Genomic DNA, 19,479 nt, shown 5'->3' with positions numbered 1-19,479 from the left:
CCTAGAATAAACCCAGTTTGTACTTGCTCATAGAGATTATGGACATTTTAGCTTCTAAAATCAAGAAAGATTTCATCCTCTGAGCATGTTTGAGCCTCTAGTGCTGACTGGTCTTTGCAGGCACCATCCCCACAGAACAACTTAGTATGCTACTTTCAGCTCAGGACTACAAGGGCAAAGCTAGACTGTTCTAGAATGGGCACTGGAACTGAGAGCAGAGTGTCTCTCCCTCCTGTGATCTCCCTGCTGACACCTTGGCAGCCCGGAGGAAGAAGCAATCTAATTTGAATACAGAGGCGACCAGGTGGGAGGGAAAGAAGAAGATTGTGGCAAGTAGTCTGAGACTGGGTACAGAGGAGAGCAGGCAGAGACACTGAGAGTGGAAGCAGGATGGTTAACCGTGAAGAGCGGAGGCTGGGATTGGATAGGCAAGTAGAACGAGATTGGACAAGGAGTTAGGGGTGGGGAAGAGACCGTATGGTACAGAGATCAGGATGGAGGGAACAGGGCAGAAGGGCAAGCCCTGAAAGTTTGACCTCTAGAGCACATTCCCCTCCAAAGCCTGGAATAGAATATAGAATTCCTGAGTTGCACTATTCCTCTGCCCATAGCAATATCTGTGAAACGCACTGGCAAAGTTTGTGTCCCTGGCCCCCTGCCCCCCCCCCCCCCCCCCCCCGCCAATGCTGGTCCACAGAGGATAACTTACTACTTCTACTAACTTAAGAGGTCTGTGCAGTGGATCTTAAGGTTCCACCCCTACTGAACCATGTGGTTGTTGATACAGTGCTACTTGATGGAATTAGTTTTTTCAGTTTGGTTTAAAAATAAAAACCTAGGAAGTTATACGTGTTGTTTAGTGTGTGGCATGGGGCCCACATGTTGCACCGTGAAGAGAAAACACAACGTTGAATAGCTGCTCATTAAGTGAGCACCAGTCCACTCTGTACACTGAATGAGGCAGGGGTCCTATGTAATTACTGTATCATAATGCACATACACAAGGGGGCTGAATTAAGGTTGCCAAGGCATGCTTGATTCTGGAATTTCTTAACTTTTGAGTGCCTGAGTTTGCAACCTTAATACAGTAACTGAAGTGGGAACATTGGATTTGTATGGGACAGAGGTAAACGTTTGTTGAAAATGTGGAGCTGTTCTGGGATTGCAGAATATACAGTGATGTTCAGGGAGAAGCAGGTTCTTCACAAGTGTTGGACAAAAGGAAAATATTATGCCATAACCTCTGGGTAGTGTTTGGAAACATTGCAATAAGTGCACAGTTTTAACTATACAAAATTCCATCATTATGAAGCAAAGGAAACTATATTCCCTGGAGTGTCTTAAAACATTCCCTTCTTTGTAATAACACTTAACATGTAGCCTAATCTAAAAGGGTTCTCTGGGACTCAGTGATGTTGCTGCTAGTACACACAACTTCTCAAGCACTTAATGTAAAAGATATCATAGAATCCAGCTCAATATATGTTCTAGGAATTATTTGGAGGAAGTTCTATGGCCTGTGTTGTACTGGAGGTCAGACTAGAACAGCGGTTCTCAACCAGGGGTCTGTGGCCCCCTGGGGGTCCGTGAGCCCTTTCAGGGGGGCTACAGAGCCCCATGGCTCAAACCCAGTGTCCTAAGCCCCAGTGCTGAAGCTGGGAGTGGCAGGGGGCTGAAGCCGGCGGTTCCCCCCCATCCCAGCTGGGAGCAGTGCAAGGCTGAAGCCAGCAGCCCCAGCGCACCTTCTCCCCCAATGAAGCTGGGACCTGCACTGGGAACACAGCCCCTAGCTACCACCTGCACGCACCTTATGCTACTTCCCTGCCTGCACACAGCCCCTGAGCTACCCCCCTCACTTCACACAGCCCCTAGCTACTCCCTCCCTGTACCTGAGCGGTTTTCCAACTTTTTGAACGGAGTCCCCCCTTTGAGTTGTATTTTTTGGTTTGTGTTCCTGCCACAGCCCAGACAGGCGGGGTGGCCTCCTGAGTGAGTCGGGGTGGAGGGTGGCGGTCTCTCCCTCGACGCTGCTGTGTGGAGCTGGCTCGAGCCCTGCCAGCCCTTGTCACCCCAAAATAGAAGTAAAACTATGCCTATGCCCACGGGTCCCCCCCCCGGCCTGGAGTCCTGAGCTTTGGCTTCAGCCCCGCTGCCTGGGGCTGAAGCCGAAGCCTGAGCAACTTAGCTTCACAGGGCCTCCTGTTGTGTGGGGCCCTGGGCAATTGCCCTGCTTGCTACCCCCTAAAGCTGGCTCTGGCTTTTATGCAGAAAACCAGTTGTCATGGCACAGATGGGCCGTGGGATTTTTATGGCGGGGGGGGGGGGCTCAGAAAGGAAAGAGGCTGAGAACTCCTGGCCTAGAGGATCATAGTGGTCCCTTCTGATCTTAGAATCTATAAAGTATTTTTTCTACTGAGCCCATCAACATATCTGACTGCTTTATTTTGTGCTTACTCATCAATAAAACTATAAGTTCTGTCTGTAGAATACTTATCACTAGTGGTCATGCATGATTCAGAAATAAAAGCTCGACTTTCCAATTTTCAGGGGAAGTTTGCAGAGCTGACAACTAAGGAATTTTGGAGTCGTTAAGACTTTTATCCTATGTGTAAACTGAGAAACGTGTTTTTTAGCCACTGATCCAACAAAAATGGAACTCTACAATGTCATTTTAGTCACTTTCCAGAATATAACTGCACAGTAAGCCATTAGCTCTTTTCTGTAAATGTATTTATGGTGAAATATAAATCCTATTAAGATGTTGGATGCAACTTCACTTCTTAAAACAACTGGGAGTGAGCAAAATTACTTGTATTGCTTTCTCTCCCTGCTCCCCAAACACCTTGTATTTCCTGTTAGGCATATTTCAGCCTGTGTCTGAATCAGTAATCTACATAGAATGGAGTACTTGCAAAGTACAAAATTAGAAATAATGTGCATATTCAGTGCTTCCCTTATTGGCAAGGATTGCAAGTAGTTTTCATATGAATGTGTTTGGTCTATGTGAAATTATCACAATAGATGACCACCTATTGGTGGTCTCTGCAGAAGCTGAAGATGGATTGGGTCATAGAGACTGAACTAATTTCTCACTCCTAAAGGTCCGCCTTTGCAGGGCTTAAACAATTAAGAGTAGGTGAAACTTGTAATGTTACTGGCCATACTTTTTCATGCTCCTGCTGAGCACAGAATTCCAGGCTTTTAATTTAGCATCTCTCTTGAGCAATACATTTACTAAAGCATACATTTTGAAAATTCCTCTTCAAAGTCAAATACTTTCCAGTAGAATAAAATTTATTTAATATTTAGCTAAATATAGAATTTGCTTTTAAAAAAAATTGTGCTAGAGCTTTGCAAGTTTCTAATGATATTTAAAATATTTTATAGTTAAGTATTTCCCCAAGGCCTAGATAAAACTTCTATTTAAAATGAAAACTATTTTCCATGTCATCCCTAATGCATCTGTTATCACTAATAAACTTTCAAATAGCTGATATTAAATCTCGGACAAGTACAGATCTTGAACAGAATGTTAAAACCCTAATACTTAAGATGAAGACTTCCCATTTATGTGTCTGGTGACTAGCCTGCATTTATGAAAGAAAGTAAATATTGGAAACTCGCAATCCCACATCATTAAAATCATTTTTAAAATACCCTTTTCACAAGATTGCATAGGACAATTATTTCAGTACAGCTGAGGAAGAAAAGATGGCATTTTTTGCATAGGAAGATAGATACAATGTTAAAAGTATGCTCTTGGTATGACCATGATATGACAGGGTATATGTTCTTGTATGTCTTGTTACTTATAGCAGATTTATCAAAGAATCTAATAGGGGCGGAAAAGATCTCCCTCTGCCAATGCTGGACTGTTTTCTGTAGTGCATATTTTGTAATGAACGTCCAGTTTAATTTAACTGTCCAAACCAGTGAGATTCCCTAACGTACCTCAATTATTCAAAGAAAATTATTTTTAAAAATTCATTTTTAATAAGTGTCATTTGTCAAAAAGTGATGTAAACATGTAGCTTGAAAAAACCACATTCTAGATTTGTGCTTGTGCAGGCAGAAAGCAGGAATGCAATTTTTGGCAACAGGTCTTTGAAATCTGTTCTTAAGTGATTAGCAGTGGCCCAAGTGCTTTCATTTCACTATAGTAAAGATTCTTGTGTTTAGTGCATAGGATTGCAGCAGGATTGAGTCTGGCTTGGATGTCTTCCCTGCTCTGCGAAACTGTAGTTCACAATCTGTAGGTTATTTAATTTCTCTGTGCCTCCATTCCCCCTCAGTAATGTGGGACTAATTGTTACTAATTTTACACAAGGATGCTTGGCAAAATTGAAGATATCAAATAGTTTCACAGATGTTAAACAGAAGGCACTTTTAAAGGGTTAATCATAGTCTGCAAAAATTTTGTTTCTTTGATAGAGTACTTCTAACATTCTCCTAATCAGTTTCTTACATCAGAAAGTAAACCTACGGCTGTCCTACATCTTTATCTCTCATGTACAATAGAACTTATCTAGAGAGATCCATGTCTTGCACACATTTGGGATCATCTCAGTTGCACTGTTTATATTAAAAATTGGGAAATGTTTACCTTAGGACATTGGTTTAAGCACAGATCAGTTTGGAGTCATAAGCAAAATGACTGGTGCTGTCAGTCCAGTTCCTGGTGGACATGTGCCCATGCTGTAGTTTATTTAAAAAAAAAACAAAATAGTTACCATTAGCACACCTGTTGCCAAGGACTGAAAATTCACACTGTGTGGACCAACGTTTTACAAGGCTGCCTCTTTGGAATGAAGACATGTTTGAGGTGCATTGGTGAAGGGGTGTAGAGAAGCTTGCTGTGCGGCATCTTTACTCCCCTTTTTCCCTTGTGTCTGAGATTTATGTGCTGGCAAGCTGACTTAGCATAAACACATTCTAAATATTTTAGATAAAATGATAAATATCTGTTTTAATTTCATGTTCATTAAAGATTTAACAACCTGTCTCCTTAATGCTCCCATGCCATTTTAGGACCCTCACTTCACTGTTCTCCCTTTTTGTTCTGGATTGCAGTACTATATAGTACTGATGAACTGTTCTCTCTCCAACACCAGTGGGGAATGCTTATGATCAGCTGTGTTCTGATGGTGAAAGAAATGACCAAGCCATGAGACTTGGAAAAATATTATTCTTACAAAAGCAACAGTCACTGTGGTATCTACAAGAAAGCAGACTTGAGTTCTACCAAAGTCCCATAAAACGTGCTCTCGCATAATATAATACTGTACTAGCGAGTATAGGAGAATGCGGTGGTGTAATTTTTATAATTGGTGCTTTAGTTGTCAAGTTTTATTTTCTAGCCCTTTCTTATAAAACTAGAATGAAATACAATTCAGTGATTCATTAAATGTCACTTAACGTACAGGTGCAACTCTCATTTAGCTCCCTTGCATCTGAGAACAGAATTAGGTCTGACCATTGTAGTGATTACAAAGACAGAGGTTTATGCCCTGTCTTTTTTTTCCAAAGTTATTGAGGCCCCTCACCCAACCAAAGATCCCATTGATTTCTTTACTTGATTCTAACTATTTTTGTCTTGTATAATTTTTTATGGATCCCTTGATTGCTGTGATAAATAGTATATCAGTTGAAGACTCCTGTAAATAGAATGCTGATAATATTGAATATATGGGCAATTTTTAAAAAAATGTTTTCAGATGATCCTGCTACATGGGCAGTGCTAATGGGTGCCTGCCATGCTGAAAATACTGTTGTCTATTTGAACAACACACAGCCTAAGAGAAGAGACCTAGAAATGACACTTGTAGCCACAGTTTCAGCCAAAAGTAAGTTATACAAACCTTTTTAATTTTCATACTTTTCTAAGAGGGGAAAAAAATCAATACTTCTGGTTTGTGGGTTTTTGTTTTTGTTTGTCCTTAAAGTCTTCAACAGTAATCTAAAGAAAATTGCTTGGAAAAACATAACTCGCTTATACTAGTTAAATGCAGGCTGGTAGTGACGCTCAAGCAACTGATCTTCGTAATAGTAAACAATGCCTTATATTGCTTGTCATCAAAGGCATTGCCACGTGTTTAACCTGTTTATAAATTAGGATGTTCCCAGACACACACTTTTGGTTTAACTGGATTTAAATAATGAATAGATAATGACAATCTTAAGGAGAAAATGTCTAGCTTACCTATCTGATAGATCACTTTGGCTCATGGTGAAGAGTACGAACAACTCTCTTCTTATTTCTAATATGTATATGGATTGTCACAGGGCTGGGGCTCAGCTGCACGTATGCTAGACTTAGTCTACCAAGGAGAGAGAATGAATATAAGGGTCACGTGACAGGGAGCATGTGACTAAGTACTGTGTGTGCTGGGAGACATAATGGCAACCTGTGATCATTCACTGAGTACAGACCTTGAAATGAGTGCTTCGCTCCAAGCCTACAAAATCAGGAAGAACATCCAGGAAAGGGTTAGTGAGGAGGTCAAAGCTGAGTAACTCTTTAGGCTCCTAGGTAGGCCTGGGAGACAAACATGCAGGTAGCAAGGGCCTGCTAGGAGAAGAAGCTCAGCAAGACAGGCCTAAAACCTGCACCAAGGATGGTGAGCCAGCAGGAAAGACTGGATTTGGGAGTCTGATTTATTAACATAATTCAAAAGGGGAGAGTTAGTGAGAACACCTGCAGCATGTAGTTTGATTTAACTGGGAGGAAGGAGAAACTGAGGCAGTAGCAGATTTCTGAAGCCATACCAGGTAAACCCAACTACCATTCTGCTAGGAACCAGAAAACTCATCTCCTTGGGCCTCTAAAGAGAGTGAAGGTTCTAGTCTTTTCTACCTCCTCCCCATATGGCTTTTGGATCCCATCCTTCAGAAATGTACCTGATGAAACCTCTGACATTGGTGGCCATTTTATGAAGAGGGACCAGACTAGAGTACCACAGTCATAGTACCATAGTGAAGCATGTGTAGAATTCACAGCACTGTCTAAAAAATAGCATAGTTGTGCAGTAATATGAGCAGATATTCTATGACTATTTGTTCCAAATTTTAAAAAATGGCTGTTTTTTGGCTTTCTATGATTATTCTATCAAACAACTTTGCTAAGAAAAATATTGAGTGAATGTTGAGTAAATAGTAAAATATTTGTTGAAAAAGAATTTTGAACTTACGAACAGCAATATTTTGTGCCAGAAATCTGATTCTAAGAGGTACTTATCCAACCCTGGAACACAAACAAAACCATATAAATTGTGTCCAAGGAGCACTACCCAACTCAACTCATATTTTGAAAATCAAACACTCTGAATGAGCTGCTTTGTTTATAGACGAAAAGTTGTTCAAAATTATTTACCAAACTTCTGCAAACGTAATGCATTTGAGAAAATCATAAGCTTTTGGGGACAATTCACAAATGGAAAAGAGGCTGATAATTACTCACAAATTGCTCCTTAAGTTCTCACTATAATACTTCTGAATACTAGTATCCTTGGTAGGTAAACAAAGGATACAGGGTCAGAACTAAGATTATTTACAGAATCTTAACTCCCAGGTGTCCTGGCTTGAAAACATCTTATTTTCAGTACTTCTACAGTGGTCTGATATTTAAATAAATAAATCGATACATTATGTACTTTATGCTAAAGAAGTTTTTGATCTGGGATAGCCTGCCTTTGTTCATTGTCTCTATAGCCTCCCTTACTAAAAGGGCTTATGTGTTTTTTGTTGGTTTTTTTTTTAAAGGCTAACATTTGACTGACTTTTTTCTTATTACTTTGAAAAATTGACTTGCTTCACTTATTTTATCAACCCTACAAGTTGATACCTACCTTTAAAACAAAATAAAAACTGTGCTCGCTTTCTAAGTCTGTTTTGCCATGTGCGTGTGTGCATGTGTGTGTATGTATGTAATAAAAATACCAGGGAGTGTGGTCACTTAGCCTGTCTGACCTATCATCATGAGATGCACTAGGTCGTCTTTAGCTACTATGACTCAAGCCTGATATGTGGCAGGGCACTAGAGCATATCCAGCAATACATTCTTAAATGCATGTTTACATTTACAGCTAAAGAAAAGGACCTCTCAGCTGAGTACATCCAGGCTCTTGAAGACTGGTCACTTTGTCAAGCTATTACCGGTTTAAAAGAGACTGGTAGAATTACAGAAGCTGAGGCTCTCTGCACAAGGGTATGGTTACTACCACTGTAGTTGCTGCTTCATGACTTTGAGTGGAGCACTAATTCCTATGTATTACATATGCAATGGTAATAAACAGCAAAGGAGCAACAGTCTGTTACAAGCAGAGCACAGCCCAAATGCATAAACTGACTTTTTTTTCACCTTTTAGTAAAGGAAAGACTATGCTTTATCAGTAGTTTTTATAATTCAGTTTAAACTTACTGACCATTTAAATTGGTTAAATAATTGTTCTCCAGCCATGTTCAGTACATTATAGCACAAAAAAACCTACTTCAACTTGATCTTATCCCATCTATCTTATGTGCTTATCTTCTTGTCCCTCCACACTTATGCCAGCAAAAAATAAATTCTTACAAAAGTTCCAAAGGCATTTTATCCAGAGGGAAGTGCAGTTGGCTGTATTGTAGGATGAATGACTTGCTATGTACTCCGTCACACTGATTATTCACTTCCTAGCCCACACTCAATTTTCAGAGTCTTGACTGCAATCCAGAGTCATAGGTACCTTTTAAACTACCCCAGACTGAATCACCTGAATCATTACAAGTGTTTGCATTGCTAAAGAAAAATTAAGTAAATGGTGAAAATTCAGAAAATATCTTATGAAAGCGTTTGTGGTTTATGTTAATTTTCTAGTATCAGGAAGTCTAAATTTCTTTTTTGAAGTGGCATGTGTGCATAATGGACTGAGAAGGCTGCCACCTTCACAGAAGTATTTGCAAAGCAGCCCATAGATCTAGTGTATAAGCCATTCACCAAACATTCCAAAATAAACACCTAATTCTTAGCAAATGTGGCTTTTTTACGAAGGCTGCTGTTGCTGTGGTGACCCAGTCAACCTAGTTTGCTCATGTATTACCTTCTCTCTGGAACCACAATCTCTTCTAAGATTGTCAGCTACTGCCCTTGAGTAAGGTTCAGTGGACATGTCACTTTTTGAAGAGAAGAAATTCTCTTGCTTATCAGTTTTCCTTTAGTCAGCATATCCATTGACCTACCTGTACAGGAATACGTTAACAAGAGAATTAGTCTGTACATATTTCCCTAAGGGAAATATCTCTGTAGTTCATTTTTTTAAAATGTTTGTTAATCTTACTATGGTTTCATGTCTTAGTAAATTTAGGTTGGATAGCACTTCTCCTTTGGGAGGAAGTTAAGAGGTAGGCCCTATGTCCTTGAAAGCTCTAATCACCTCAAGATCTGCCGAAAGAATCTGACTGAGGAGTGAAGATCAGTTTTTCTGTTTTTCTTTTCTGAGCTAGGCAAGACCATTTACCTATGTGAGACCATTCCTTAATTGTTGAGGGTAGAACTGCTGAAAATACCAGTCTCTGACTAGGGACCAAATTCCATCTACTAGACTGTTGCCTCTTTAACCCTCTGGAATAGCTTCGAATGTTTTCGATTGTTAAAATGTTTGTTACGTATAGAGTCACTTAATTCCCAATATACACCTTTTGCTCCAAATAAATACCCTTTAAAGAATCTGGGTTGAACTAGGTTTTTGAAATGTGTACTGATTTGGACAGTGAAAAACCAGTCTGTAAGTAATGTTTTGGGACTTTACTGCTAATGTAAAGAAAAGTGCAGTTATTAGAACCATGTGATGGCTGCTGTTTTATTCTGAAATCATTCCTAGAAGGGGAAGTATGCATGTGTGTGGCATCTCCTTCCCCTAAGACAAAATAAATGGGGGACGCTGTCCTGAGAACTCACAAGTCCCTGGATATACGCTTACAGCCAGTTCCAGCCACATGGTGGCCCTGTGTCTCTACATTAGCTTTGAGACTCCTTCTCTCCTCTGGCTTCTGGGCCCCATGGATTCATTAGACTCCTATTCCTTGTTCTTCCCCTCCACATTAGATATCTGCCTTCTAACCCCACCTGTAAGTGTGAGGCAGGTGCAAGACTTTGGACAGATTCTCTATGGGACTTGTGCAAATCCATGATTTCAGCAACCTTCCTGATGTGCAGAAAAGGAGAGATTAATACACAGAAATAGTCTGCTGCAAGTGGATCATAAGGAGGGGGCAATTCTCCTCTCACATTTTTCTGTACAAAATGAAAAGTATTCAAAAGAATGTTCTTGGTTTTTAAATATGTCTTCTAATAACTTCTTGCATTTAACTCATAAAAACTGTTTTTGGTTTTAGAGTTTAAAAAGTTGCCCCGATCACCCAGATCTGTTCCTGCTCTTGAGACAAGTTCAGTGTAAACAGCTTTTTCAGTCACACAAAGAGCTTCCAGATACTGTCTTGGAGGAACTTCATAAAACTGTCATGTCCAACTCCACTTCAGTAACAGCGTGGCATGTAAGTGGACTCTTTCTTCCTGTTTCAATACACATCCCTATTACAGTGGATTATCTGAGAAGAAGGGACTCTGAGTTAACATTCCTCTTCCTAACACACACTAACAGCTGGTGAGATGTGAGTACTAGATAATTATCTCTATTAGAGAACTGAAAGTACATAGTCCTCCTTATGAAGGCAGGAAAAGTGTAAATTTATGTGTTAACTTAATTAGGTAAACATATGTTGTGAATATTTGCCGATCTTGACTTCCACATCACAGGTCCCCAGTAAAACATTGTAGCTTAATGTACTATAACATACGTTACTAGGCACACATAAATGATTCCTCAAAACCCTAAGGCATGTTCCTGAACAGTGTACAAAAAACTGGACATGTGCTGTCCCTGTGTTTCCTTCTGTTTGCACTCTCTGCACAGGTGAGTAACTCTCTTTCCCCTTGTTCAAGAGCATCAAGACAACCCAATTCCCTGACACATTTTAAAAAAGAAAAAGGTTTTTCTTTCCTTTCCTTATTACTGGAAGAGAAGATCTAACTAAAGTTTTGAAATACTGTATTTCAAAAAAGGGACTGTTTTCTTAAGCAATCCCACCCTTCCCCTCCTGCTGATGATATTATTGATATAAGAATGTTTTCATTATATCATTATTAGTACTATTCATTTTGCACAGAAAAATATGAGGAGAGTAATTATTCCTCAAGAGTCACCTCTGTGCATTCATATTACCCTTCCTCAGTTCTAGGTAACATCAGGACTCTGCAGTTGGGGAGAAGAAAGGCTACTGGTTGCTGCCCCTCTGCCCCAATGGACACTGCTTTAAGGCAGTTCTACTGCTTAATGATGGATGCAATAATCCCACAAGCATAAATATAGAGGCAACTCTCTAAAAGGAATCCTTAGGACAGTGCTTGGAATTGTACCCCTGCTCTCCACTCCGAGAGTCATAAAATGTGCCAGTAGCCAAGGACCAGGGGAGAGGGATCATCTAGGGAAGGTTTTAGATGAAAAGATTAGTTGTCTAGATCCTTTCATTGTTTCATGGCTGCTTCATGACCTAACGGAGAGCTTTCTTTACAAGCATGACTTGTTGATGTTGGAACATCTAGGGTATATATGCAACAATTTACAAACTCCTGATTTCTTTTGCACCAATACATTTTCATGTCAGTACAAAATAAGCCTCAGTTATAGTCCCTTGCCAACCTCTCTGTAAGAGGAGTTCACTCTGCTTTGCTGATGGAGCAAGCAGAAGGATGAGAACACTAGGTTAGTCGGACTCACCTAATTCCATTCCCATCTGTAGCTCCTCCAAAAGGAACCTTCTATCTGCAGAAGTTCAGGGTGTTGTCTGGCAAAAAGGATAACTACATATTTTCAACTGAGTTCAAGCTGTAAGATTAAATATTTTTACTTCCTCACATACAGTAGCATGAGATAGGAAATACATCTTGTTCAAGGGCAGAAACTTTCTAACTTGTCTGAACAGCTTTCCAACATCCTAATAGAACTGTTGTTGGCAATCTAGTGCTAGGTGGCGTGCTCCATTTCACAAAAGATAGCTTAGGAGGTCCCCAGTGGAAAATGAGTTTGGCTACCTCCTAGTTCATGTCCAGATTCACAAAACTACAAAATGGTTGGCAGTGTCTAGTAAGAGACCTCTGTTGTGAAATAGCAGACCTCTGTCCTTTAGTACTATAGCTACACTGGCATGGAAATTTGCACACTCCTTCCCTCAAGCAGGTGTTCACCTGTAAAATGACCTAATTTTGTGTGTAAAGATCAACCTAATATATTCATGAAATTTGGAAAACTTAAATTTACATAGTCAAAAATACCTGAATGATGTGTTTTAACGAGCACTACCGAACGTAATGGTTCTCTATTTTCAGTGGCTGGCAAAAGTGTACCAGTCTCAAAGAATGATGGTTGCAGCAGAGATGTGTTACAGAAAGAGTCTACAATTGGCATCCCAGCAGGGCAGCTGGAACGGGAAGTTATCAAGTTTGCTCAGGCTAGCTATGCTTGCACTGGAAATCTGTGTGGTAAGATAACCACAACTATTATGATAAAATGAATTGATTTAAAATGTAAGCCATCTGCTGTTAGCTATCTTTTTTGTAATCTCCCAGATGAAGTCCTCCCATAAACTGTGGGAAACTGTAAGACTTTTTTGTTCTCTTTTGTGAACTACTCCTCAGTAGTTAGCAGAAATGATATTTTCATTTCATGCTAACATGGATGGGAATAAACCTAATACACTCTAATTTTAAAAGACTATTGATTGTTCTTAGACTTCTCTCCAGGAATATTTTGTCTAAAGGAAAAATATATGGAATAATCAACTAAAACCATTAAGCTTTATTTTCTAATACTAGATTATTAGAAACTGACTGTAGTATAACTTCCACTTTCAAGACTCTTACTTCACTGAACATGTGACATTTGTATGAGTTGCATTCACTGTTTTTTTTTAAAATTTATTTTCATTTTTATTGCACTCGTGCCTAGAGGTTTCAGTCAGGTTTGGCGCACAATTGTGCAGTTTGCTGTACAAACCCATTGATTGTCTTTGCCTTGAAGAGCTTACAGCCTAAGGAAAGTCATTCTAACCTCTCCCCCTAAAACAGGGGTGGGCAAACTTTTTGGCCTGAGGGCCGCAACAGGTTTCTGAAATTGTATGGAGGGCCAGTTAGGGGAGGCTGTACCTCCCCAAACAACCAGGCATGGCCCAGCCCCCCGCCTCCTATCTGACCTCCCCCCCCCCGTTTCTTGCTCCCTGACAGCCCCCCCCGGACTCCTGCTCCATCCAGCCCTCGGTCTCCTTTCTGACGGCACCCCCCCCCCCGCCCCCCAGGACCCCTGCCACATCCAACCAACCCTTCTCTTGTTTCAGGCTATTTTGCACAAGATTAGAGTATGACATAATTAAGACTGTTTGTTTGTTTTTTTCTATAGTGTATTTTATACTGATCAGTCTTCATAGCTGATTAAATTCTTTTGAAGCAAATAGATCAGCTTTTTTAACAAAACTTTCGCTACCCACATTCTCTTGGCACAACCAGAGCACTTTACAAGACAGTTTCTATTACATAGGTTTGTTTGCTCTCAGCTTTATCTTTAGCATAGCTGAACCCACTTAAATTGCACCCACTCTGGGGCAAATTCTGGCACATTTTGTTGTCTTTAATTATTTCACGTAGATGTCAGTAGCATAATTGCTGTCTCTTACAGTCTTGAATAATGTGTTTCTTGTTATGTTTCCTAGTGAAAACCTGTGAACTTCATATAAACATCTATATTTTTGTCATGCAAAAATTTTACTAAATGTATTACCGTCTCTCCAGTAATCTAATTCAGTGGACTTGGCAAACATGAATTGCTGAATAGTGGCTCCACTAAATAAACATAAATTTAGAGTTGCGGTTTAACTTATGATTTTCTGTTTCGACTTTGTGTACTTGTGAGGATCCAGTGTGGATAAATTCATCTCTCCAGTGTAGCCTTGCAAGCTTTCATCCGATGTACAGTGTCATAAATTTTGCTCATCCTTAATATAATAATGTTGTTAAAAACAACTCTGCAGATGAATGGCCAAGTAGAATTTTGCAAGGCACCTATAGGAGTGCTGAAATAATGCAGTTCTGGCTTTCCAGCCCTGTTATACCCTGAGACTTAGAAATCTAAGTTAACAAACAGGAAAGCTTAAGAATTAGCAAACTTGCAGAATTAAAGGCTAATCATGTGCAGATGGTGTGTCTGCAAACAAATAACATCTTGTACCCAGTGAAACATTTTGGCTAGTAACATAGTTATTAAAGTTTTCTTGCTGTCATCTTGCTGATAGGCTAACGTTTCAAATGATCATTGGCCATCCTTGGTTCAGGAGGCAACAACTGAAGCTTTGAAACTTTCTTTCTGCCCACTGGCTGTTCTTCTGCAAGCGCTGCTACAGTACAATCGCAAAATGGGGGCGAGGTATGTGTTCGTTGTTTTTGTGGGGTACACTGTCTTATAATGTCTGGTGAACTTGAGTGCACGTGGTATGCCTTCGTTCAACTTTAAAAGCTGAGAAACCAGTTGAAAGCAGGGAACCAAAGCAGTAGTATTTTATAGTTGGAGTTTTTTGTGGTGTCAAAGACAGCTACAGCTTTTGGCTAAGCTTTTTAAAAACATATCAACTAAATATATTTAAACTTTTTTGCAAAAAAGATCTGATGAGTATTGGTTGAGTGGGATGGTAGCAGTGAGGCAGTCTCATTCCATCTAGTCTCAAGTGAGATTCAAAACAAGTTTCTGGCCCCTTTTTTTCCATGGCACATATTTGCAAAAATAGGATTGCTGGTACCAGTGAACTAGCCAAATTCTAGCTTGGGTAACCATATTCTGCCTACCTGAATTTCCCCTTGGATGTCACTTTGCTGACTTTTCACTTGCCATAAAATTGAATAATGCTGTTGCAAGCTATTAAACAGTTGTTTCACACTAAAGATGGACTATAATACGTGTGTGAATATACACTGGTTATACAAATACACTTTACTAAAAACTTTTTGCTGGTCACAGGACTAATGTTCTAGTAACTGCTTCCCTAGAAGCAGCTGTGACACCTTTAAAGGTTTATATTATTGATAAAAAACAAGAGCAAATGCCTTTTAGGATTTCAACAGGGTAGTGCTGCCCAAATTATTGAATTTATGGGCAGCATGATGCACAAATAATTTTTTGGGTTACTACTTGTAGCAGAAGAGTTTACATTTCCAGGTGTACTTGTAGAGGATTGCTCTCAGGGTAGTTATTATCCTAAGGGGAAATAAACTTAACTATGCATCATTATGTACGTTGTGGACATTGAGAGGCAGTGCTGAACCCACAATTGGGAGAAGGGAAGTAGACGTAGGAAAAATTGGTGATATTGCTATCAACTGTTGTCATCAGCTGCAAGACACTTGATTGCTCGTACGAATTTTAGCTAAGAGGACAATTTGGTTTAATCAATACAGTTTAAAATAATTCTGACTCTTGCCAGGATAGCATTAGTTATACAAAAGAAGAAAATTGTTAAATGCAACAAATTTCTAGAGATTACTCGGTATTAAATTTTATTTTTGTTCCTAGGGAGACGCGTCGAATGTTGGAAAGAGTGGTATATCAGCCTGGGTATCCAGAAACCATAGTATCAGTTGCACGCTGGTACCTCCTAAGACATTTATATGCCAAAGATGATTATGAATTAATAGATGTAAGAGTCAGTCTATATCTATACAGATGTATGCAAATACCAATCATATTGACTAGCTTTCTATGCTAGTCCCCATTTATAGAAATATTTATGGAGTGTGTTATGGAATCCTTCCAGGATTTGGGAAGCAAAAGCATAATATAATTCCAGCTTTGTGTGGAGCCAGTGTTTCAAATCAAAGCTGCACCATGACTGTCAGGCAGAGTCAGCATAACTAATTGTGACTGAGACTGGATGCTGGCCAATTGTGCACTTCCATCTTGTTTAAGACTGAGATCTTACAGTAAAAAATTGAGGTTACACGATAATTTATTGAAATGCTTCTTAGATTGTCAGCCCCAGTACAGATGCAGACATAGGTCAAGACAGAATGGGGGGGGGGGGGGGGGGGATTTGTTTTAATTACTATTGAATGTTGCTAAAACAAGTGTAAAGAGTAAATGTGAAAGCCGCCAGCACATCCAAAATAGCATGTGAACTGCTCTCTAAATCTTCATATTTTGACTGTAATATCAGAAGCAAGATATTTAACTGTGAATTTTAAGGGAGTGGTGTTGAAAGTTCCTGCTCCAAAATGCATTTTACATTTTTAGATCACATCTAGGGCAAAATTCTTCTGAGTTCCATGGTTAGACACGCATTATGGGACTCCAGCTAAAAAAGAGTTGGCAATACAGAGTTCTCAATATGATTTCAGTGTGGATTCATTGCACTCCATTCTGAGCAATCATTATTAGCGAGAGTTTGACCGAGAGCTCAAAGAGGAGTCATAAAAATGTCTAGTGTATGGATCAGGAGGGATTTTCTTAAAGAAAAATTGAGTTTGGCTAAGTGACCACAGGGAGTGAGGAAGTGCCAAGCAGAACCTATGAACATATGTAAAAACACTAAGCTGGAGAGCTCTTCTTGAATAGTACAAAGGCCTCAAGTAGGAGTCATAGAATTAAATTCAGAATGGGAAACCTTAAACTGTCAGGAAAAACCTCCTGACAATGTTATATAAGTAAGCGGTGAGAGGGCCCCATGACATGGATCATATATAAAGTTAGACCTGCCAAATCCCCGTAAGGGTCCTGCAGGGAGCAACCCTGCATTGAGAGGCCATATGACCTAGTTGGTCTCATATCTTCAGTATCTTCCCTCCTGTAAGTGAATCACTTAGTTGGAAAACTGACCTCCGCCCCAAGCAACAAATGATGTCTTGCATTGCAGTGGTTGCAATTTAGTTTTTAAGGCATTAAGCAAACTATTGCATAATACTGAAATATCCCATTTATCTCTGGATATTTAGGTTGCTTAGGTTTCTTGGGGAGCTGAATAGGAGAGAATCAAATATTTGGGAATCAAATAACTTTTTTTTTCTTTTTCTTAATTTTCCCACAGGCACTTGTAGCGAATGCCAAAGCTAATGGAGATATTAGATCTCTGGAACTAGACAAGAAATTATCAGCATCTGCCTAGCATGGACTTCTTTCAGTGGCCAACCAGAAGGAAAAAGTCAGAGGAAATTCATGAAACCTAATTCACACTACCTGCCAGCAAATATTTTTTAAGTGAAAATCATTTTTTGTTAGACAAAAACAAATTGCTTTTAAAATATTTTTTTAAGATGGACACTGCCATCAACCTGTTTTTCCTTTACTTAAACAAAACTCAAGTTCATTTAATGTGTATTTTTCCTCACTGATACATTTATGTTATGCTGCTGCAATGGAGAATCCATTTTTTTTTCTGTTGGAGTTTACAGCAGATGTCCCTGCTCCTCCCATGGACACTGCTTATCATTTTGCACTTGCAGTGGTGCAAAGCAGGACAAGTTTCTACTTTTTCAAACAAAGCCTTAAGTTGTCAAAGTAGTATGCAAATTCATATTTTTTAAGTTATTCCCAACTGTTGTAACTTGCAGAAATCTAAGCTTTCTATAATGTTCATTATATTACAATTAGAATTCAAATACATTTGCAAATCCACATGCAGTGGTGGGAAGCAAAAAGATATGTAACACTGTAACTGATTAGGTTGCAGACAGGAGGAACCAGATTTCTACAACATACTCTGGTCAAGGAAAATATAAATAAGTAAAACTGAGGTTTTGCACAATGATCCGGTCCATGGATATATTTATAAATCTGTATGGCAATTTGTATTTATGATTTTTTGGTAACCCTGCTGTTGACTGCTTATTTGGATTAATCATGATGATAATTCTTGACACATGATGCAATTCTGCCCTGTACTTACTTGTAATTAAAATAAAATGCAATGAATCTAGTCTGAGTATTTTGTTGTAAACAATTAGAAACTTACTATATGCAGCACTTATATTTAAATATGTGTTAATTTTCAAGTTTGAACAGGTTGGCTGGCCTGTTGCTCTTAAATTACTCAAGGGAGGAATGGCAAGGGTCTTCTACTATTTCCTTCTCCCACAATCTGCCATGTAAGACATTTTCCTTAAGGTGATTGGTCAGATAGTTAATGTGGACTGAATGTAGCTCGGGGGGAGGGGAGGGGAAAGTAATTGCTTCTCTCTAGGGTCCCACTCTCCCTTTGCAGTCTTTGGTTCTTGGCTCAAACTCCACAGGGACTGACTAGGGATCCGACTCTTAAACTTGCTTGCGTACATCATGTAGTGTTACACTATCACTAGCCACCATCCTGTTTCTGCCCACTCATTTGGATTTTTTTTTTAAACCGACAATGTTGTAAATTCCATGCCTTTGTGGTTCATATCAGTTGTCATTTTAGCAATAATCCTGTAGGATGATCTCATCACCTTATACATCAGCAGATTTAGGATTTTAATAATTACTCTGACTAGGGCATTGTGGCCTAATGTGCTCCTTCTATTCCTCCATTTTTTTCTCACCCACAAGCTTTCTGTATGCCACCCCTATTTTCAGGGGCTCTCTCCATTGCCCTTGCACCTGCCCCTATGCCAGAGTCCCTGTGTGCCCTCATGACATGGTCCTCCATTCTTCCGGTCAGTGTTTGTGTCCCCATACCAGAGGCTCTGTACACCCCTATTTCCCCCACAGCCAATACACTGTTCTTATTTTGTCTATCCGGCTTTCTTTCAGCATCATCACTTTCAAATTGTATTGGGAGGATCAACTGGGAGGTACTGTTATGCAGAAATGTGTTTAAAGGTCTGCCCTCAACCACTTTTTTGATCTATAGATAATTCTAGAGGTGCTTGGAGCTGCTGGCTCTGCTAACCAGACTCCTGAGAGGCTCTACCTTTCCCTTCCTTTCAGTTTTATCACATTACAGGCAAACAGACAGAGAAATGCTTCTGAGTTGAATGTTAGACCTTACTTCACTCAGCCAGTAAATCTAAAGACAATGTTATTCTAATGTCAGGGTGGGGGAATAGGAGAATGAATGTCTCCAGTCTGTCATTAGCATTAGTTATCAAACATATAACTTCAGTAATAACTGTTATTGGACCAACTTTTGTTGGTGAGAGACAAACTTTTGAGCTGCATTGTTTTTCTGGTCTGGGAAATGTACTCCATATCACAGCTAAATAGAAGGTGGAACAGATTAAGCATAAGGAGTTAACACATGTTAATTGCCTACTTCATCTTGAACCATCTCTTGCAACACCTCTGCAATCATAGGACAAAGGAGGGTTAGTGGGTTCAGATTGTTATAATAAGACAAAACCAGGGTCTCCAGAGAACAATCTGTTCCACCTTGTATTTAGCT

The 19,479-nt window shown here is 39.6% G+C and overlaps 1 protein-coding gene across 5 annotated transcripts in view; it reads left to right on the top strand.

Moving 5' to 3' along the window:
* SKIC3 (SKI3 subunit of superkiller complex) overlaps positions 1-18,040 on the top strand; it is a 79,764-nt gene extending 61,724 nt beyond the window's left edge. For 4 of the 5 annotated variants that reach the window (XM_077817201.1, XM_077817202.1, XM_077817198.1 and 1 more), the window contains exons 35-41: positions 5,715-5,843; positions 8,082-8,203; positions 10,369-10,527; positions 12,419-12,571; positions 14,374-14,504; positions 15,645-15,768; positions 17,152-18,040. In XM_077817201.1, coding sequence (XP_077673327.1) covers positions 5,715-5,843; positions 8,082-8,203; positions 10,369-10,527; positions 12,419-12,571; positions 14,374-14,504; positions 15,645-15,768; positions 17,152-17,229 — 896 coding nt within the window. In that variant the 3' untranslated portion in view covers positions 17,230-18,040. The remainder of the gene's footprint in view (positions 1-5,714; positions 5,844-8,081; positions 8,204-10,368; positions 10,528-12,418; positions 12,572-14,373; positions 14,505-15,644; positions 15,769-17,151) is intronic. The other variant, XM_077817203.1, reaches the window with a different exon arrangement.
* Positions 18,041-19,479: the final 1,439 nt, after the last annotated feature.

Source organism: Eretmochelys imbricata, chromosome 5, assembly GCF_965152235.1.
Source record: "Eretmochelys imbricata isolate rEreImb1 chromosome 5, rEreImb1.hap1, whole genome shotgun sequence".
Taxonomy (NCBI): domain Eukaryota; kingdom Metazoa; phylum Chordata; order Testudines; family Cheloniidae; genus Eretmochelys; species Eretmochelys imbricata.
Note: the sequence above shows the minus strand (reverse complement) of the source record. Positions and strands in the feature narration are given on the sequence as shown.